The following is a 22,078-nucleotide window of genomic DNA, read 5'->3' on the forward strand; positions in this document are numbered from 1 at the left end:
TTGTGACCCCAAGGGCAGGAATATGTTCTATGCGGAGGGCCATATTAGGCTACACTTAAGGGAAAGAGGATATTTTATTGTGAAAACTGACACTACCCCTTTAAATGTCCTGAGCATTTTCTGGCTAACCTTGCCTCATGAGAATTCCTTTGTTAAACCAAAAAAAGTATGACCGAACTCAGACATGGAACAGAGAAACACATTTTAATCTGTCCCAAGAAGTTTCTCCTAAAAGCACAGCTAGAAAGGAGAACAACAAACAGTCATCCCATCAACTCCAATGCATTGTGCAGACAGTCTAGAGAGGCAGAGGGACAGTGAAGGTCTGGAAATTGCAGTGTCTCTTGGTTTTGTGCTTTCGATTCGAAGTGGGTGTTCATCTTTTTAGACTGAGCCCATGATCTGCCATGTAATAGCATTAAATTATTGACAAATCTGACCATCACCTTCTTTATTTAAGAGGGCCCTTCCCTAGATGTATTGTCCATAGAGAGCAGCTTCCCCATCCAGGCCTTTCAAACACAGAGCTATTTCTGATCCTGGCATTAGGCTTCCTGTGACTATTGTGTCCACTAGGAAAATGCATTGAAGACATGATACAGAAAACCGCCAAGCATTGGGACCAGGCGTTGAACCTGCCCACGTGTGCCTCTCATTAACAGCTGCTGAGTGTCTTCCGTGTTCCAGGCACTGCACATATTCTCTTTCTAATGTTTACCAAGTAGTGTCTGTGCACTCCCATTTTAGAAATGAGAAGACTGAGTGCTTTGTCCAGTTCTATCCAGTGGTTCGCGAGCAGAGCAGGAATCAGAGCCTAGTCTCCCCAAATCCCAGGGTGACTCTCCTTGCACTACACTGGTCTTTACCTCTGCTATTTCAGAAAATATCTGAGTGGTGGCATACTAATGTCTGTGATCAGGAAATCAGATATGGATGTGAGGAATAAGTTCTTTTATTCATTTGAAAATACTAGGCCATGTGCTAGTATGTGGATATGACAGTGAGTAAAATCCAGACAAGGAATCTGGTCCAGTGAGGAAGAGAGACAAATGAACGGGGCACTGAATGCAGTAACAAGGGGGAGCATAGAGACATCTAACCTCAGCTGACAGGCTCAGGAGTCACTTCCTGAGGAGAACAGGTAAATTGAGACCTGAAGGACAAAGAAGGAATTATAGGCAAGGAATAGCAGTAACAAGAATAGCTCTCACATACACAGTGCGAGCCCTCTACCTGGACTGCTTTTTTATATGTGTGAACCTTCAGTTAGTCCTCACAGCAACCCTTGAGGTAGGCCCTCCTTTATCCCTGTTCTATACATAAGGAGCCAGAAGCCTAAAGAAGTTAGGTTAATATGATGGCATCCGTACAGGAGTCCAAGCAGTCTGGCCGCACAGCCCTTGCATTTTACCAGTCACTCAAGCACAAGCGTGCCTGTTCCAGGCACGGGCAAAGCACCTGTGCAGAGGGCAAGAAGCCCCAGAGAGTGCAGCGGGTTAGAATCTCCTAGGTGACTCCAGAGGCCACCCGAATGACATGAGCAAAGGCAGGGTGCTCTGCTCTCCCTCCCCTCAGGTCGAGCCCTGGGAGAATGACCTGCTTGCGCTTGTCATGCCCGTAACTAATTCCAGACATGGGGACAAGTGTGGCACACTGCTAGCCAGGCTGTCCTGAGTGCCGCCCCTCTCTCACAGCTCCTGATATCGTCCTCTTACAGAGACTGCATGAACCCCTTTCACCATTTTCAGACTCCCACTTTTCACAAATGACCTCAACAGCAGTTGGAAGTCCAAATTTATGTTTCTCTTAAAGATTTTCCTATCTCTCATATACCAAGCCAATTTTGTGAGCAAAGATTACACTTCATGCCTTTTAGATAACTGGATGCTAAAATGACAGAACTGTCCCCCCTGTGCATCAAGAAGAAAAAGCGTGGTTTTGTAGGTTTGTACACAGAGAGCTGTATTGTAAGATGTATACCCATAGGAAATACCCATATCCCATCTGGAATGGGATATATACCAGTGTGCCCCCAGTGTTTGTTTCTAGGGGTGTGAGTATATAGGTGATTAAACATGTTTTTCATTTTATGTTAGTTTTTCTATAACTAACTTGTATTATTTATAGAATAAAATGGTAACAAAAGTTGAAATAAACAAGGAAATATAAAGAAGACAGGGAAGCCCAATCTCTGTCCTCAAAGGACTTCTCTTGACGGGCAGGCGTCCTCTCTCCATCTCAGCCTCTGTCTAGGTTACTTGGGGAGTGAACCATCTGTGGCCTTCGGGTTTGAGTCCTCTTTTACCAGCGCATGTTTAAACTTTTACCACAGACAGTGTCACACTGTGTTCACTTGAATGTGGGGCCATTGACAAATTCGTACTCTGCTTTCCTTTCCATAGATCAAATTTGGATCCCTTCAACCAGTACACAGAAGACCAGATTTGGGATGCCCTGGAAAGGACCCACATGAAAGAATGTGTAAGTAAAGAATTAAGACCCCAGAGAGCTTTACTCGAATTTCAGGGCTGGAAATGCAGGGATGCCTTCACGCCCAGCTGGCTGTAGCTGCCTCTGTCCAGCCACAGCCTTTCCCTCGCCTCCATGATGTCTTGGATGAGCACATTAAAAGCAGGACCTCCCAGGCATTTCAGATGCCATCCAAGTGTGTATCTCCTAATCTCCCCCCACCATTGCCCACCTTCATGTTGCCCATTTAACATCTGCTCATTGAGAAGATATTAAATGACACGTACTCTGATCTCAGTCATCCTTTTCAATTAATTTGTATTTTATTAATCTTAACAGTATACTTCTAAAACATCCATAATATGCAAAACATATAATTCATTGAATGTGCAGAAAAGGGACGGCCTGCATATGGATGCACAATCCTGTTGGGAGAGCTCAGCAGGCCGCCCCATGGGTCACAGCCTACGATGACACCACTGGCCTGGGCTTGGGGTCTTAGGTGCCCCTGGGTGCAGGCTCAGGATCCTCTGCCCTAATTCAACCACAACAGTTCTGCTTTTACTTCTTTGTTTGTCTTGGGCTTCCACATATGATTTCATTTGAAAAGCAGGTTCAACACCTTACCAAACCACCCAGCAGCTTTCGGCTGCAGCTTTGTCCTTGAGAAGGGGAGTCATTTTGCTGACCCTATCTCCAAGTGCAGTCTCCTTGGAAACTGACAGCTCAGGGAAATGAAAAACAAAAACCCCCTTTATGCCTAAGCCCCTGTCAAGGTAAACTTAGAAACATCTCTGGGTGTGCTCTCAAAGAGTCCCGCTGGGCTCGGGGCCTGAAGACCCTGGGACCTTCACCTCACTCCCGTGTCCCTGCCACCCCCATGTCCCTACCGCCATTACCTGACAGGATTTTTGAACATGAAAATACTGGAATTTCAGGGACAGGTTGAAGGCAACAAGCTATCAGGAAAATATAGTGGAAACACAGACTGGCCTAGAAAAACATGGGTCCTGGCCCACGTGTCGTCACAAGTGTACCTTCTTTCCCGAAGGGCCGGCTCTTAGCTAATAAATCTTCCCTTTGGTTCAGAGCAAAACAGATTTGTTTCCCCTGGATTTTTGACAAAATGCAGTCTTTTACCCTTCCGGTCTCTACTTCCCTTCTTCCTAGATTGTTCAGCTACCTCTGAAACTTGAATCTGAAGTGATGGAGAACGGGGACAGCTTCTCAGTGGGGGAGCGTCAGCTCCTGTGTGAGGCGAGGTGAGGAGTCGGGGGCTGCGGGGATGGCGGGGACAGGGAGGGCGGTGAGGACATGGGGAGCTGTAGGGGACAGTGGGGACACGGGGGTCTGTGGGGAGGGGTGAGGACATGGGGAGCTGCAGGAGGGGTGGGGGGGACACAGGGGCCTGTGGGGAGGGGTGGGGACATGGGGAGCTGCAGGGGGGTGGGGGGGACACAGGGGCTGCGGGGTCGGCGTGGACATGGCGGCTATGAGGAGCAGTGGGGACATGGGGGCAGCAGGGACACGGGGAGTGAGGTGAAGGTCCCAGGGTCTTCAGGCCCTGAGCCCAGCGGGACTCTTTGAGAGCACACCCAGAGATGTTTCTAAGTTTACCTTGACAGGGGCTTAGGCATAAAGGGGGTTTTTGTTTTTCATTTCCGAGCTGTCAGTTTCCAAGGACTTCTTTGGTTTCTGGCCATGGTACAGCTGAAGCACTGAAAACCATAAACAAGACACATATGAGTTTAAAGTTATAACAGTTCTAAGCAAAATGGTATTTTTGCCTGTGTGTACCAACTGAAAAAAAAATGGTATTTGTTGTAAGTAATAAATACATCTTAGTTGAACCTAGATTAACTTAGTACACTTAAGGAATTTATTGATTCCCTCTTTCTCCTCTGCTTCCCTGGCAGATACTGATTTTAGATGGACACAGAGACAGACTTACTGATTCAGGAGACCATCCGAGAAGCATTTGCAGACTGCACCATGCTGACCATTGCCCACCGCCTGCACACGGTGCTTGGCTCCGATAGGATTATGGTGCTGGCCCAAGGACAGGTAACTCAGCCCTTAGTGGCCTTGGCTCGGCGGGTAGCCTAAGTGTGGGAGGAAAACTGGCCCCCAGCAGGGATGGGTTGATCACTATCCAGCACCATTTCCGAACTTTCTGATAAGCCACCACAGGAATTCTATTCTGGACAGCCCTCTCAATCGAGACATTGAATCAGAGGTACTTTTATTGGGTTCTCATTTGCTTTGCTGCTTGTTCTTTTGTTGCTTATAACTTTGAGGTCAGAAAGTGTGTGTACTTAGTGACTCACCCATATGCAAGAATCTCCCAGGGCAGCCCTGAGACCAGACACCTAGTGTTTGCTTTTTACAGTTATATATTGGTGCCCAACTTTTTATCCTGCTGTTCCAGACTTTCCCCCAATCTGCCTCTAGCCCAGCTCTCTTAATTTCCCATGTCACCCCTCCAGGTGCTGTCGGCTGTAGACAATCTTCTATTGTCTATAGCTTTTTCACCTGTGTCTTTACTTCTCCATCTACTTAAAATGCCCTTTCTTCTTCCTCCCTCCCCATTTCTACCTGCTTACAACCTGCCTGTCCCTCAAGAAAGACGTGGCTCAAGCACCACATTTCTATGAAATCCTCTGATTGCGCAGCCCTCCTTGACTTTATCTTACCTTTCTTGGAGCAGTCTGCCTCGTCTGCTAGCAGTTTGTATACGAGCCCCATCTGCCCTGCTGGACTGTCAGCTCTCCAAGGACAGGGGTCAGGTCTCATTCATCTCCAGGTCCACAGCAGTGCTGGGCACTACAGTTCTTTGCACCTATTAGATTTTAAATTAATTTAGGTTGACCAAGTAACTTTTTTGTGTGCCCCTGGGATGAAAGTAAATTAATGATTTGGTGGAAATAACAAGTCTTTTATGATGGCTAACTTGTTTTCTCTTACTAATAATAATAGCTGCCATAATAGCCACTATTCTTGAATGTTTATTGTGTCCTCAGCACTGTGCTGAATGCTTTCCATAAAATTTCCCAATATATCAGCATCATAACAGCTGAGAAAGCTACAGAAATCATTCACTCTGCTTTCCAGATGAGGGGATTTAGGCTCAGGGGACTGGCCTCCCCCTATCTCTGGCTCTCAGGAAGTGGCAGAGTCAGGACTGAACTCAGCCATGTGTGGAGAAATACTGAGAAAACCATCTAATAGGGCAGATTTGGCCTGGGCTTCAGAGCTCTAAAGTTAAGTTTGAGAAAATATAGGGGTTAATGATTTTCCTCCTCATCTTGAAATTATTTTAACATGAGAGTTTTTTGTCACTATCTTAGTTAGCATTATCCTGATATTTACTGAGATTCTAGTATACACTAGATTCACAACTACTACTCAGTACATCAGCACCAAATAGAACAAATAATTATAAGATAGAAGGAACCATGAACACCTTTGGGAAGTTTTCTCTTAAAAACACAAATGCAGACCTCTGTTTTTTTCTGTGGGTGCTTCAATGTTGTTTAGGAATGGGGTGTGAAAGGTTCTTTATGAAGGACCCTAGCCTTCCCTTCCCTTCATTTTTTTTCTTGTTAATTAAAAATTCTCTATAATTTTAGGAAGACCTAGAAAACACAAAGCAAAAAAGGCCAAAAAAACAAAACAAAAACATCATCATCTCCCTAGAGGCAAGCATTATTGATACGTTGACTCATCCATGCCAGTATTTTTCCTGCCTGTATACACCCAGATTCTAATGGATAGGATGCTTTCTGCTGCAGATGACAGAATGCCAGCGTCAGAGAGGCTGAGCCAGCAGGCATTCATTATCCTACTTGGGGAGGGCAGAGGGTGGCCGCTGCAGGGTTAGTGAATTCAGTGGCTCAGCGAAGTCAGGCTCTGAGTCAGCTTCTGGACAGCTCTTACCTTCCCCCTTGTGGTGTAAGATGTCTGCTCTAGCCCACTATCAGATCCTCACAAAAGCAAGTACAAAGGAAGGGCATGTTCTCTTCAGGCCTCTCTTTCTTTCCTTCAACAGAACAGCCTTCCTAGGAGCACCCCAGTGACTCCCCATTAACGTCTCTTGGCCTCAGCTGTATCCCATGCCTTTGCCCTGTAGCAGGGGAGCCTGGGAACCTGAGTGCGTGGCATTTTCAGACTCTGTCTGCCATGGGAGGCTGGTTCTGGCAGCCTATCATTCAATTTTCCACTGAAATATGATTTTCAGTGACTGCATAGAAGTCCACCAGATTAATGGATAATTGACTGTCAGCCCTTTACTCATTCCCTTGTTTTCCTGCATCCTGAGCTGCTCCTTTTCCGTCTGTAGGTTTAGATCAGCTTGCACGACAAGATGATGTTTGTCTGGAACACCCCTGATTTGAGCTGTTATTTCCCCCCCTGCAGTTTATAGAATCTCTCTGATTTATTCTTTTATAGTAGGAATGTCCAAGGTTGAAATAATTGGGGTTTATATCAAAGAGGTCTTTCTCCCTAACCTTTTCTTTAGATCCTAGTTAGTTTATACAGACAAATAAAAAACCAGGAGAACCATTTGGGCATGTCACGGCCAGTTGTGTTGTCACCCTGCTTCTGTCCTCAAGGTGTTTTGGTGTTCACCTCCCTTCCTGAGCTCTGACTTCTCCAAATCATCCCAAGTGTCTCAGAGTCACATCCTGATATGTCCCCTTCATTTGCAGGTTGTGGAGTTTGACACCCCATCAGTCCTCCTGTCCAATGACAGTTCCTGGTTCTATGCCACGTTTGCTGCTGCAGAGAACAAGGTTGCTGTCAAGGGCTAGCTCTTCATCCTCGAGGAGGTCTCATCTCCTTGGAGCATTGCCATTTCCTGCCTGGGGCCGGCTCCTCAGCATTTCCTCCTGCTGACACCTTGCCTTTCCTGATTTTATACAGCAGTTCAGGTTTGGCTTGAGTGTTTCCCCTTTAGGGAGAGTCATATTTTGATTATTGTATTTATTCCATATTCATGTAAACAGAATTTAGTTTTTGTTCTTAATTGCACTCTAAAAGGTTCAGGGAACCATTATTATAAATATATCAGAGGCCTATAATGAAGCTTTATATGTCTAGCTATATCTCTATATAATTCTGTATATAGCCTATATTTACAGTGAGAAATGTAAGCTGTTTATTTTATATTAAAATAAGCACTGTGCTAATAACAGTGCAGATTCCTTTCTATCATTTTTGTACAGTTTGCTGTACTAGAGATCTGGTTTTGCTATTAGACTGTCAGGAGGGTAGCATCTTGTTCTCCCCTAGCTGGTTGTTTCACGGCGCCAGGTTTTCGGGATGTCCAAAAGGAAGATGTGTGGCAATAGTGGGCTCATCAGCGGCCCCCTTTGCTGTCACCCCACAGCCACTCCAGGGGCTGCACAAAGGGTGGGGCCGACAAAGACCACGCAGAGTGCCGTGAATTCTCAGGGCTCCTGCTTTCTGTCCCGTTGTCACTTCATTGTTTTTGTCAGGAGAGCAGTGGGGCAAAGCCCCTGGCCCCTTTCACTCCCTCCACTGGGAATGAGAAGCACAGAAACATTCCTTGGAGAGGGGAGTTTCTTTCCTACCTTCCTCTTTTCCGCTGCTGCTTTGAAACAGGAATCAGTCTGTTCACAGTGCCCCACTGCCTCAGGTCCCTAACGCCGGCCACTGCACAGAGCTCTCCAGCTCCCACACCCGTTGGGTCGAACCCTGCAGCCAGCTGCTGCTTTTTAGGTGGTCCTTTTCCATTTGCCGGGTTCTCCACCTCCACAGTGCGGGGACGGGTTCGGGACTTTGTGGGGCCGTTCTCCCCTCTCACTGCAGTTGTTGCACAGTCTCTTCTCTCTCCAAAGTCTGCAGCTTTAACAGCTCTTGCTAATCAGTGTCTCACACTGGCATAGAAGTTTTTTGTACTGTAAAGAGACCTACCTCAGGTTGCTGATTGCTGTGTGGTTCAGTGTGTCTCTGCAAACCCCTTTGTGCTGTGGGGCCGGTAGCGCAGGTGGGTTGAATGGTCAGCGTCGCATGTCGTGACCAACTAGACATTCTGTCGCCTTAGCATGTTTGCTAAAACACCTTGTGGAAGCAAAAATCTGGAAAAAAAAAGTGAATAAAATTATTTTGGATTTTGTAAAATGCTTGGTGTGTAAAATAGTTCTCTGGGAAGGGAGCAAGGTGCCTTCACAGGACTGTGGAGTTCTATCTGGTAAGGACCAAATGGCAGAGCTGGTGAGGGGCAGGGGCCCAAATGCCTGGAAACGCCTGGGTTCCTGGGTGGAGTGGGAGAGGAACGGTTATAGTGAGGTGGGGGGGGGGGGGTCTTATGAAGCATATTTTAAAAAATAGTTTTTAAGGGTTCTCAGCAGTTCAAGCAATATAATTGTCCTTTCAGCTGATTCATACAGATCAACCCATTAAGAATTACACACCCATTCAAAAGGAGACTCCTGAAGTTTCTGAATATATTGTGTCGATTGCCACCAGGGAAACTTCTACACTTTGATATTGGCTTACTGACCATTAATGGAAATCATATTTTCAACCCAGCTATCTTGGGTTTAAAGCGCTATCTGAAAATTCAGGGGCTTAGCTCTAAAGTTAAAATTTCAGTTTCTCATTTGCCACATTTCATGTATTCACGAACCACATGTGGTCTGTGGCTTTGGTGTCAGCACAGAGTCAGAACATTCCCATCATCGCAGAAAAGTCTGTTGAACAGCACTGATCTAAACAAATAACCACTTTATTGATCCCTAGATTTACTTCCTAAGAAGGGGCAGCGAGGTCAGCAGGAGTCACTGCAGCATTCCCATTCGAGCTGTCTCTTCAACAGGGCTTCCCTCCTTTTCAGTTCTGTCTTCATGACTCTTGATCCTTTTCCCATCTTCTCATCCTGCTTTGCCTGCTTAAAAGGAGACACACCCATGTCCTCTTCCCACTCCCTTTCATCTCCTTGAGTGGTTTCCTTCACTCCACCAGTATGTGAGAGCCTTCACTGGTGAACTCGGCCTCCCCTCGGCCCCAGTCCCCAGCTGCCTGCTGAGCCTCTGCTGTCCGCCTCTCAGGTGCCTCAGACACAGCCTCCTGGAACTCAAACTGCAGTCCTTAGTACCACTGGCCTCCTGGACGTCCAGGCTCGAAGCCTTGAATCCATCTTCTGCTCTCCTACCTACCTTTCCCTCAAATTCAACCACTTCCCAGACCCCTGCCTCACCTTTCCCCCACCCACCCCAGGCCCACCTCCTTGCATTCTTTTTTTTGCATGTGTCATGACTTTTATTCTATCTTACAGCTGTGTAATATTCCATCATATGTATACAACAGTTTGCTTATCCACACATCTGTTCATAAACATTTGTGCTGTTTCTGTCTCTTGGCAATCATGAATAATGCTGCTATGAACATCGCTGTGCAAATGTCCATTTGTGCCCCTGCCTTCAGTCCTTCCACGTATATCTAGTAATGGGGATGCTGGATCAAATGGCAGTTCTATACTCAGCATACTGAGGAACCACCGAACTGCCTTCCAGAGCAGTTGCACCATTTTACGTCCCCACCAACAGTGGATAAGTGTACATCTTTCTCCACATCCTCTCCAGCACTTCTAGTTTTCTTTTTTTTTGATAATGTCCATTCTAGTGGGTATGAGATGATACTCCCTCCTTGCATTCTGATATTTTAATTCCAGCCTCTTAGCTGCTCTCTGCTTCAGTGCTCCTCTCTGAACCGTTGTTTACACTACTGCTAAAATACAGACCAGAGATGCAAGTTGGGTCCCATATGTAACCCTCCAGAAATGTTCAAGGCGTATTTCCCTGGAGAATGGCCTGCATACCTTAGTTCTGCGGTCAAGGTCTTCCTCTCTCTGACTCTGACCCTTCTTTTCTACTTGACATTCCTAACAACAGGCCATATGTGGTCACATCTTTAAGCCTTTGCTATTTTCTAAACTTGTATTCCTTGGCCCTCTTACCAGACAAATGCATGTTTTTCTTGTAAACCTCAGTTCAAATACTCTCTCCTTGTCGTGGGCTGAATAGTGTGTCTCCAAAATTCATGTCTTCCAGGAACTCTTACTTAAATAGAGTCTTTGCAGGAGTTGGTAAGATGAGGTCATGCTGGGCTGGGGACCCCTAAATCCAATGACTGGTGTCCCCGTAAGAAGAGGAGAAGAAGAGCACCCAGGGAAGGGGCCGGTGAGGTGGAGCAGAGGAGACTGCACAGGGAACAGCCCTGCCAAAACCTTGATTTTAGATTTCTGGCCTCCAGAATTATGAAAGAACAAATTGTTGGTCTTTTAAACTGCTCAGTTTGTGGTGATTTGTTACAGCAGCCCCAGGAAATTAATATACTCCCCCACAAAGGCTTTCTCTGTACACCAAATTTCTCTATTACTTTGCTTATTCATCTATTTTAAGGTGTATTTTCTTTTTCTTTACATACCATAGTTGATTATTTTCCTCTTTCTCTTTGTGAATATAACCTTAAAGACAGTAAATCACCTTATTTTTGTATGCCTTGTGTGCCCTGGCATTAGCATTGTATTTTTCATATTGTAGGTCCTTAGCAAGTACTTCACACGTGGGTACTCGGTGAGTATTTTTTAATAATGTAAATCAGAGTTGTAGATTTTCATTGTGGTTATGGCAAAAAGAAATTTGATTGTCAAAGAGACAGTCACACTAAAGAAAAGAACTCTTTATGTGGAATGACTTCAGGGGAAGCAGAAGATTATGCCCAACATTTAGGTAATAGCTTAGTGGTGTGACAGCTTTTGGGATTGATCAGCTAAAAAGAGGGCACACCATTAAAAATAAATGAGGGGCACAGAAAGGCTCAGCTAATTGGAAGCTTATCTTGTAATATAAGGGTGATAGTCACCCTTATTATTGTAAGCCATATATAAAACTTTTTTTTTCTGATCAGTAAAATGATACGTTTACAGTACAAAATTTAGAAAATGCAAAAAGGTGCAAAGAAGGAACCAAAAATTGCCTACAGCCCCCTTGTGAGAGAATATTATTTTCCAAAGGTGATGGAACAGTTTCATCTCACATGCTGTTCTGCAATGTGACCCTGCCACTCTCCCATCAAGAGCTAGCATATACTTCTCTACCACCTTAAATCTGGGTGGGCCCTGGGACAGCTTTGACCGATGAAGTATGGGGAAGTGATACGTTCCAGCCCAGCACAAGCCTGAGATCAAAGAACACAATAGAAAGAAGATTATCCATGAGTTTAATTAGGGGCTTATGGACAGGAGGAAGATCTTCCCCAATGGCAGCAGTTGGGAGATGAGAGCCTGCACTCCACCCAAAGCCAAGAGAGGAAAAAGGAAACAAGGCTTTTACTCATGAGATTTGGTTGGTAGGGAGAGGGGTTTTACATTCTTTGACCTTTGACGTCTGGCCTGGTTAGGCAGGCAGCTGCTCTCTAAATGGAGGAGCAGGTGGGGTCTGGGCCCTGGGCCTCCACATTCCACGCCCACAGCAGACTCAGCTGACCAGAGGACAGACATTGCATTCCTGAACAGTACGAGAGAGACAATAGAACATTAGAGTTCCCTACACAGAGGTGACAACTCCATAAGGTGAGGCCGCGTGGCTAGAGACAGAATTACCTCATTCTGCTAATTGAAACCTGTGATTTCAGTTCTAAGTGAGAAGATTCTCTTCTAGATTTTCCAGTGTGCTGAATTCTCCCAGGCCTGCAGGGTCTTCTGTGAGGTCTGTGCTGTCCAGTTCACAGGAGTCACAGTCCAAGGCAGGCTGGTGGCACCCGACGGTGCAGTTCAGCCCACACTCAGCACTGAGACCATTGTGCACGTGGGTTACTGCAGAAGCCTATTGCAGGAAGGTATCTGCTACAACGCTATGGGCAAAAAGAAGAAAGCTAAATTTCCAATACTAGACAGATAGACCTTTCCCCCTGCAATTGCAGGGAACCGTTTTGGAGTCAAATCCACAGTTAGCCCTGGGCATGATAAATACTTACAAAACTGTGTCTTGGGGTGTGGGGACAGGGAGTCCTGGGTTGTTTACATATACAGCTTCTGGCATTTTGTGTATAAACTGTGGTCTAATACTTCAGTTTTGGGTGACCTCAATACCCCAGGCACCTAGTACTCCCAACCAGCTTGGCTACATTGGCCAGGACAATGACCAATCAACCTTGCTTCCCCCAATTTCTAATGCTCGTGGCACAGGGAAGAGCAAGTTATTCTCATGACCTTGTTGGGGCTGTAGCATTGCTCATCTTTTTATCTGAATTCACAGCATCTGTTTGGGCCCTGCTGTTAGTTTAACGGGGGTTGGAGCAGCTGCTTGGGGCCATGAATCGAGGCTGGCAAGGCTGTGTCCACTGCTGCAGAGATTGCTTATCCCCTTTTAATTACTCTTCTAAAAGCCCATTCATCCTTTTAATCAACCCCACAGCTGTTTGGTTGTAAGGCAAATTAAATGTCCATAAAACATCATGCTCAGTAGCCCAGGCTTGAGTTAGTTGTCTGGAAAAGGGGGTCCCCCTATCACTGTCACATGTGTGGGGAGCCCAAAGAAGGCATTGAGCTTTTCTAAGCTATGTGTTGTAGTTCTGTGGTTAGTTTTCCCTACTGGGAAGGCCAGCACAACCCAGTGGCCATCTCTATGGCTGTAAAAGCATATTTTGCACTTCCAAATAAGGGGAGGGTCATCATATAATTTATCTGCCACAGATGACTAAACCCTGCTCGTGGCTGATGAGACCAAGTTGATGAGGTAGCATCCTGGGCATCACAGCGAGCAGGAGGGGCAGGCATCCACGATGTCTTTCAGTTTGTCTGGTGATGGGCAGCTGGAGTTGCTGTGCCAGTCTCCACAGAGTCTGGTACTTGTGGTGTCCTGTTTTTCTGTGCAACCATTTGGCAGCCTCATGCAGCATTGGCTTTAGATTATGAATTTTTGCTAGAGCATTTGCTTCAATATTGCCAAGTAAAGAATCAATGTTAACTGCAGAGAAATAAAACATGGTTACCTTTTGCTTGTGACAGGTAGTGAAGATATCTTCCCAAATTTCTTTTTCCCATAAGGGGTGGCAGACAACAGTTCACTGCTTTTGCTTCCACGTGGCCATCCACATTGTCAGGCTGTTGTTGATTATACTGTGCTGCAGCAGATAAGTATGTACCCACTCCACTAGAGGTGGCTGAGCCAGCCTGCCATAGCTGGCTGCACTGCATACGACATCCAACCGACTGCAGCAGTCAGACAAGGGACCACCCCTCCCTATACCCACCAGGGAAGCAGGGTGCCCAGGAATTGAAGTAGTGGAAACTCCATTCACCCAGGAAAGTAACTGAGCCTCTGAGAAGTGGCCAAAACTTTATTGCCAGCAAACCCAAAGGACTCTGTCCAAAGTCTGAGCCCCGAATATTCTTTGTTTCTAGATTATATAGGCTAGTGAGCAAGGCAGGAGATACAAAGGGAATGATGGTAAACACTGGAAAAGTGCAGAGACAGAACTTGCAGGGTAGAAGTTACTATCTGGCCTTTAGCTGAACTCTTTTGTCCAAGATAAGGGCAGCTCCTGGACATGAAAAGAAACAGGCCTGGCAGCCTCCCTCTTTGCATACCAATACCTTTGGACATGATTGAGTAAGCCTGGATGTGATTTACAGCACTACAGACATTGTGCTTTTCTTTCTTTGAGAAAGCTTGCAATTATATGCCTTTATGAATGCATCAATTTATAGTGATATATACAGATACACAGAGTAATATGCCTGAGTGCGTAAAGTGATACACATAAATTCATAAAGTTAGACAACAATAATACTGAGGTTAAACTTGTAAACTACCTCAGAATTACCCCGCAGAGTTCTCATACTCCAGACTCATACTCTTTATGGCCAGTGGCTCTTTGGTCTCCTGGCTAGTGCGCCAAATATTCCAGCCCAACACAACCTGGAGACCAAAGAACACACCAGACAGATTACCCATGAGTTTAATTAGGGGCTATTGGCAGGAGGAAGATCTTCCCAATGGCAGCTGGTTGGGAGATGAAAGTCTACACTCCACCCAAATCTAAGAGGAAAAAAGAGAGCGAGATGTGAGATTTGTTCATTAGGGGAGGAAGTTTTACATTCTTTGACCTTTAATGTCTGTCCTGGCCACATAGGCAGCTGTGTGAATTGCTCTCACAATGGAGGAGGGGCAGGGCCTGGGCCCTGAGTCCTTATGTGGTACTGAGAGGTTCTGTACTAAACCCTTCCATGGCTTAGCCACACGCACTTCTTGCCTTCCGGAAGAGAGCTGCCATGTGAGCAATGTCATGGTGCTAGACCACTATCCTGTGGAAAGTCCTGTGTGGAGAGATCCTGGACAGTGAGATACCATGTGGACCTCTAGTGAGGACACAGGGCACCAAGACACCAGACATGAAAGTCAACAAGCCATTTTGGAAGTGGAGCTCCAGTCCACCCAGCTTATGCCACACAGAGCACAGATGAACTACCCAACTGTGCCTTTCCCAAATCCCCGAACAAAATAAAATGTTATTGTTAAATTGTGACATTTGGGGTAGTTACACAGCACTACTGAAGCACCCATCACCCAGAAATAACTGATGTTACATTGTTGTATTTTTCATAGCCTTTTCTAAGTATCTATATTTTACTTTGTATTTCATATTTTTAATCATCAAAAATGTGCATTTTTTTGATGGGCAACGGTGGTTCAGCGGCAGAATTTTCTTCTGCCATTCCAGAGACCCAGGTTCAGTTTCCAGAGACTGCCCATGCTAGAAAAAAATAAAGAGTGCAGTTTTTTGGTTTGAAATACAAATTGCACACAAATGTAGAAAAGAAGAGGCAACCACTGTTAACTATTTGATCTATATTTTCCCAGGCTTTTGCCTAAACACATAGCAGTATTATTCATAGGCTGATTTTTTAAAAATCAAAATTGGGTAACTTAGACTGTATGGTTGCAACGTAGTAGGAATATTTTCTCATGCCATTAAATATTCTTCAAAAGCACAAACTTTTAAATAGCATTTCCCTGTAGAAGATTCATTTATTTGTTTTATTCAAAAACTATGTATTGAGCACCTAGTATATGACAGGCTCTGTTCTAGGTACCGATATCACAATACTGTTTGGCAAATCACACCCGGTCCAATGGCATTAAGGGGAAAACTAGATTCCATACTTTCTTCCTTATCTTGTCCTTCTTCCTTCTCAAACTCTGACATCTTCTTGACTGCTGTAAATGATGCTACTAGAAGTTGATGGCTGAGAATAGTCCTCACTGTTTCTTCTTGGGATTGGAGGCTGTGTGATATTATCATCATTTTCTTCAGTGCATGGCTCTTTAGAGACACCCACTGTCATATTTTTGCAATCGGCATGAAAGCCCTCTTTCACATGTGCTGAGTTTTCTAGTTTGGCTTTCTCAGCTATTTTCCCTTTATCCTCTTTATCTTCAGGAAGCCAATTCTCAAGAAGGGCCCAAAATCTGCTGTAGTGCGGTGGGAGGGAAGGATTCATTTCACTGCATGAAGTACACTTCTAATAGTCAGCTAAGGGAAAGTCCAGGTCTTCCTCAAGTGAATCTGTATCACTACCCCCTGTCTGACAAACAGTAACTTGATATACCTCATCATCTTCATCTGAGAGTTCTTGCTCTTCTTTACCAAGGCTTCCGAATTGAGAGATTCAACCTCAAGCTCTACACTGAACTGATCTGAAACTGAATCATGATCTGTTCAATCACCAGAACATTCACTCATACCAGCATCAAGATCTTGATATGTAGGTTGGGGCCTATTGTAAAGGGTCCTAGATTGTAAGCTCTTCCAACAGTCACATCTATTCAGGAGGTGTGACTGTTATTTCTAAATCCTGAGATACTGAGCTATTTGTTTATAACCTGGTCATTCCCTAAAACTTGGGGGTATTTATGTGACACCTGAAACTCAGGGTTAGACTTCTGAAGCTGTGAAAGTCAGCAGCACCCCACACAGGAACTGTTTACAAAGTTGAAAAAGGGACTAGACTTCAAGTAGAGATACGAATGAAGCTGATCTGGATAGGACTAAGGTAAATCGGAATACAGGGTAAAGGATGATATTCATATTTTAAAACTTAAAATTCTGTGTGAGACTAAAGGGAGAGATTTTTTTTGGTGCAAAATTTATATTTTGGGTCGTGCATTTCCTAATTTAACTTCTATAGTCAGGTTAGTTGAACACCATACATACATGGAATCTTGAAGAGGGTGTGAGATCTTGTTGGTTTGTCCAGGTTAGTGTGATGCCCCGATATATCCCAGAGTAATTTTCTCAGAGAATAAAAAAGCATTTGCAAAGACCCCTTGGGGGACTGGGGAGAAAGGAGGAAATATTAACTTTCCCATCTGGAAAATTACTGACATTCTCACAAGCAGTGGGGACAACCAATTCAATAGGCTAAGCCCTCAATCTTGGGGTCTGACCCTATGAAACTTATCTCTGCAAAGTAGAAGCTAAACCTACTTGAAATTATGCCTAAGAGTCACCCCCAGAGAACCTCTTTTGTTGCTTTAATGCATTAAGTAGATATGGCCTGTCTCTCTAAGCCAATGCAGCAGGTGAATTCATTGTCCTCTCCTCTATGTGGAACATGACTCCCAGGGGTGTACATCCCCTGGTAAGTGGGAGAGGACTCTTGTGATGAGCCAGGACCCAGCATCATGGGATGGAGAAAGCCTTCTTGACCAAAAGGGGGAAGAGAGAAATGAGACAAAATAAAGTTTCAGTGGCTGAGAGATTCCAAACAGATTTGAGATGTTATCCTGGAGGTGATTCTTATGCATTCCTATACATATCCCTTTTTTTTAATTTTTTATTAATTAAAAAAAATTACAAGAAGCACAAACATTCCCAACACATACACTCAGCAATTCACAATATCATCACATAGTTACATATTCATCATCATGATCATTTCCCAGAACATTAGCATCAATTCAGAAAAAGAAATAAAAAGACAACAGAAAAATATAACAAACAGAAAAAAAAATTTTACAGGCCATACCCCTTACTGATCCCTTTCATTGATCACTAGCATTTCAAACTAAATCTATTTTAACATTTGTTCCCCCTGTTATTTATTTTTATTCCATATGTTCCTCTCATCTGTTGACAAGGTAGATAAAAGGAGCATCAGACACAAGGTTTTCACAATCACACAGTCACATTGTGAAAGCTATATCATTATACAATCATCATCAAGAAACATGGCTACTGGAACACAGCTCTACATTTTCAGGCAGTTCCCTCCAGCCTCTTCATTACATCTTGGATAACAGGGTGATATCTATTTAATGCATAAGAATAACCTCTAGGATAACCTCTCGACTCTGTTTGGAAGCTCTCAGCCATTGACACTTTGTCTCATTTCACTCTTCCCCCTTTTGGTCGAGAAGGTTTTCTCAATCCCTTGATGCTGGGTCTCAGCTCATTCTAGAGTTTTTCTCAATCCCTTGATGCTGAATCTCAACTTATTCTGGGATTTCTGTCCCACGCTGCCAGGAAGAACCACACCCCTGGTAGTCATGTCCCACATAGACAGGGGAGGGTGGTGAGTCTGCTTGCTGTGTTGGCTGGAGAGAGAGGCCACATCTGAGCAACAAAAGAGGTTCTCTTGGGGGTGACTCTTAGGCTTAATTTTAAGTAGGCTTGACCTACCCCCTGTGGGGTTAAGTTTCATATGAACAAACCCCAAGACTTGGGGCTCAGCCTATAGCTTTGGTTGTCCACACTGCTTGTAAGAATATCAAGAATTCAACTTGGGGAAGTTGAGTTTTCCCCCGTTCTCACCATTCCCCGAAGGGGACTTTGCAAATACTTTTCCACTCACTGATCAAATCACTCTGGGATTCATCAGGGCATCACCTGGACAAACCAACAAAATCTCATGTCCTATACAAAATTCCATGTGCTTAAGGTGTTCAATCAACTATCTACATAAGTTATATTAGGAGATGCACTAGTCAAAGTATAGATTTGTACCAAATAAACATTTTTTGCTTTAGTCTCACACATGAGTTGAAATTTTAAAATATTAAGTACCATCTATTTTCAGCACACTGCAATAATGACATTCTTTTGTTCTTCCTCATGCAAAAACATTTTTAAAATTTGTACATTTAGTCACTATCATTATATACTCTAGGCATTCCTAGATTACACCATTTCAATCTTTATCATCTTTCTTTGTGATTTCACTTATGCCCCAGCCCTCCTCCCTCTATCATTCTCATATGCAGCGTCATTCAGTGTTTTAACATAATTGTATTACACTTAGGTAATACTGTGCTTTCCATTTCTGAGTTTTTATATTCAGTCCTGTTGCACAATCTGTATCCCTTCAGCTCCAATTACCCAATATCTTACCCTATTTCTATCTCCTAATGGTCTCTGTTACCAAGGAAATATTCCAAGTTTATTCACTAATGTCAGTTCATATCAGTGAGACCATACAGTATTTGTCCTTTTGTTTCTGGCTAATCACACTCAGCATAATGTCCTTAAGGTCCATTCATATTGTTTCATACTTCATAACTTTGTTCTGTCTTACAGCTGCATAATATTCCATCTTAGGTAAATGTCACAGTTTGTTTAGCCAACTGTCTGTTGATGGACATTTTGGCTGTTTACATCTCTTGGTAATTGTTAATGATACTGCTATAAACATTGGTGTGAAAATGTCCATTTGTGTCCTTGGCCTCGTGTCCTTTGAGTAGAGACAGCATATAGATGGGTCCTGTTTTTTAATCCATTCTGCCATACTATGTCTTTTGATTGGAGAATTTAATCCATTAACATTCAGTGTTATTACTGCAATGGGTAGTACTTTCTTCTACTATTTTGCCTTCTGGATTTTATATGTCATATCTAATTTTCCTTCTTTTTACCTTTACTCATAGTCTTCCTTTCTACACTCTTCTCCACACCTCTCTCTTCTGTCTTCGTATCTGTCTCTAGTGTTCCCTTTAGTATTTCTTGCAGAGCTGGTCTCTTGGTCACAAATTCTCTCAGTGATTTTTTTGTCTGAAAATGTTTTAATTTCTCCCTGATTTTTGAAGGACAATTTTGCTGGATATAGAATTCTTGGTTGGCAGTTTTTCTTTTTTAATAATTTAAATATATTATCCCACTGTCTTCTCACCTCCATGGTTTCTGCTGAGAGATCTGCACATAGTCTTATTGGGCTTCCCTTGTGTGTGATGGATTGCTTTTCTCTTGCTGCTTTCAAGATCCTCTCTTTCTCTTTGACCTCTGACATTCTGATTAAATGTCTTGGAGTATGTCTATTTGGATCTATTCTCTCTGGGGTACACTGCACTTCTTGGATCTGTAATTTTAAGTCTTTCATAAGAGTTGGGAAATTTTCAGTGATAATTTCCTCCATTAGTTTTTCTCTTCCTTTTCCATTCTCTTCTCCTTCTGGGACACCCACAACATGTATATTCACGTGCTTCATATTGTCTTTCAATTCCCTGAGTCCCTGCTCATATTTTTCCATTTTTTTCCTATAGTTTCTGTTTCTTGTCGGATTTCAGATGTTCCGTCCTCCAGTTCAGAAATCCTATGTTCTGTCTCTCGAAATCTACCATTGTAGGTTTCCATCGTTTTTTTCATCTCTTCCACTGTGTCTTTCATTCCCATACATTCTGTGATTTGTTTTTTCAGACTTTCAGTTTCTTCTTTTTGTTCTTTCCTTGCCTTCTTTATATCCTCCCTCAATTCATTGGTTTGGTTTTTGATGAGGTTTTCCATGTCTGTTCGTACATTCTGAATTAATTGTTTCAGCTCCTGTATGTCATTTGAATTATTGGTTTGTTCCTTTGACTGGGCCATATCTTCAATTTTCCTAGTGTGATTTGTTATTTTTTGCTGGTGTCTAGGCATTTAATTACCTTAATTAGTTTATTCTGGAGATTGCTTTCACTTCTTTTATCTAGGGTTTTCTTGCTGGATGAATTTGTTGTCTATCTGTTCTTTGACATTCTGTTCAGCTTTATCTGGACGTTTAGCTTAAGTTTTGTTTAACAGAGGAGAATTTTTCAGTTCTTGTTTCTTGCCCTGCTTGTGTGGTGCCTTTCCCACACACACACTTAGGAGGGTCTACTTAGATATTATAGACCCCAGCCAGATTTTCCCAGACCAAACTGGCCTCCTATCAGGAGGCTTTAATGGCTTCAAATTACCAAGCCCTGGTGTCTGAATTCCTTGATGGAGGGATTCCACCTGGGTGGGGCTTCACCCCTCCCCTGGGGAAGGCACAAGCTCCAGATGAGCCCCCAAAAGAGCTCACTTCTGTCTATGCCTGGGGCAGTTGCAGCCTGGAAAGTCCTGCTGCTGTACCCAGAGGCAGTCAAGCCTTTGTAGATACACAGCCACAAAAACCTCTGTTTCCTTCTTTTTTCCCCCCTTTTTCTGTCAGTCCTGCCCCCTTGGCGCTGGGGCAAAAATGAGTAACCTCTGCTTTGATCAGGTTCACCTAAGCTGGGGGCCTGTTTTTAGTAGTCAGAATTTGTTAATTAGTTCCACAATTGGCATTTGATTGTGCCCAGTCCCTGCTGCTGGTAAAGTCCTTTCCTTTCCCCTCTGGGAAGTGGCCTGTGAGGGAGGGGCGCTGGCCACCACAGCTTTGGGAACTCACGGTTCTGGGGGGTGCTTGCAGCCGGTCCAGCTGGTCCAGACTGGGGTATGCTGTGTGTCCGGTCACTATCGTGGCTCCGAGAGCTGTTCTGTACTGTTTCTGGTTATTTAGTAGTTGTTCTGGAGGATGAACTAAAATGCGTACATTGTGAAGCCACCATCCTGACCCGGAACCACATCCCTTTTTAGTTTATGGTGTATTGAAGTGGTTGGAGGAAAATACCTGAAATTGTTAAACTGTGTTCTACTAGCCTTGATTATTAAAGATGATTGTATAAAGATATAACTTTTATAATGTGACTGTATGATTGTGAAAACCTTGTGTTTGATGCTCCTTTTATCCAGGGAAATACTAGTGGTCAATAAGAGGGAGGGGTAAGAGGTATGGGATGTATGTTTTTTCTTTCTATTTTTTTTTCTGGAGTGATGCAAATGTTCCAAAAATGATCATGGTGATGAATACACAACTATGTGATGAAAAAAAAGAAGATCCAGATTTGATGGAGTCTCTGTCAATTCCCTCTACTGCTTCTTTCATGACATATCTCCCCTATTACCCACAGAGCAAGGCTTTCATCAAAGGAAAGGGAGATGCTATCACATTTGTGGTGCTTTCTTTTTCGTTCACCAGCTAATTCATCAGAATTTTCTTCTAGTCAGAACTCTTCTCTTCCTGTGAAGTCCCAAAACACTCTTATATCCTGTACTATGAGTATATTTGTGTCTCTCTCCACAACCAGATCACAAGTTTTTCATATAAGTTCTTAATCATTTTGTATTCCCTGTCTCAACAATTGCTCTCCTTCTAGATGAGGCAGTTGGTCTAGAAATTAAATTTGGGGGTGAAGGTTTCTCTTCCTACAGCTCCTGCGCAGAGCCCCTTTGATCACTGCCATCTTCAACATGACATTTTCCCTCA

At 43.8% G+C, this 22,078-nt stretch overlaps 1 protein-coding gene, 1 long non-coding RNA gene and 1 pseudogene across 2 annotated transcripts in view; 1 reads left to right on the forward strand and 2 right to left on the reverse strand.

The window, feature by feature from the left end:
* The window catches only part of LOC143686573 (ATP-binding cassette sub-family C member 5-like), a 39,062-nt gene extending 30,442 nt beyond the window's left edge, over positions 1–8,620 (forward strand). The window contains 4 exon segments of the mRNA XM_077163254.1: positions 2,403–2,481; positions 3,640–3,731; positions 4,386–4,533; positions 7,179–8,620. Of these exon segments, the coding sequence (XP_077019369.1) occupies positions 2,403–2,481; positions 3,640–3,731; positions 4,386–4,392 (178 nt within the window). The 3' untranslated portion in view covers positions 4,393–4,533; positions 7,179–8,620.
* A 2,939-nt stretch (positions 8,621–11,559) lies between these two features.
* Positions 11,560–22,078, reverse strand: part of LOC143687186 (uncharacterized) — a 45,179-nt gene continuing 34,660 nt past the window's right edge. The window contains exons 2-3 of the long non-coding RNA XR_013177447.1: positions 12,098–12,348; positions 11,560–12,002 (exon numbers count right to left, since the gene is read on the reverse strand). This is a non-coding gene — a long non-coding RNA (uncharacterized LOC143687186). The remainder of the gene's footprint in view (positions 12,003–12,097; positions 12,349–22,078) is intronic.
* Positions 13,903–16,608, reverse strand: LOC143687183 (E3 ubiquitin-protein ligase Mdm2 pseudogene; annotated as a pseudogene).

Source organism: Tamandua tetradactyla, chromosome 6 (genome assembly GCF_023851605.1).
Source record: "Tamandua tetradactyla isolate mTamTet1 chromosome 6, mTamTet1.pri, whole genome shotgun sequence".
Taxonomy (NCBI): Eukaryota; Metazoa; Chordata; class Mammalia; order Pilosa; family Myrmecophagidae; genus Tamandua; species Tamandua tetradactyla.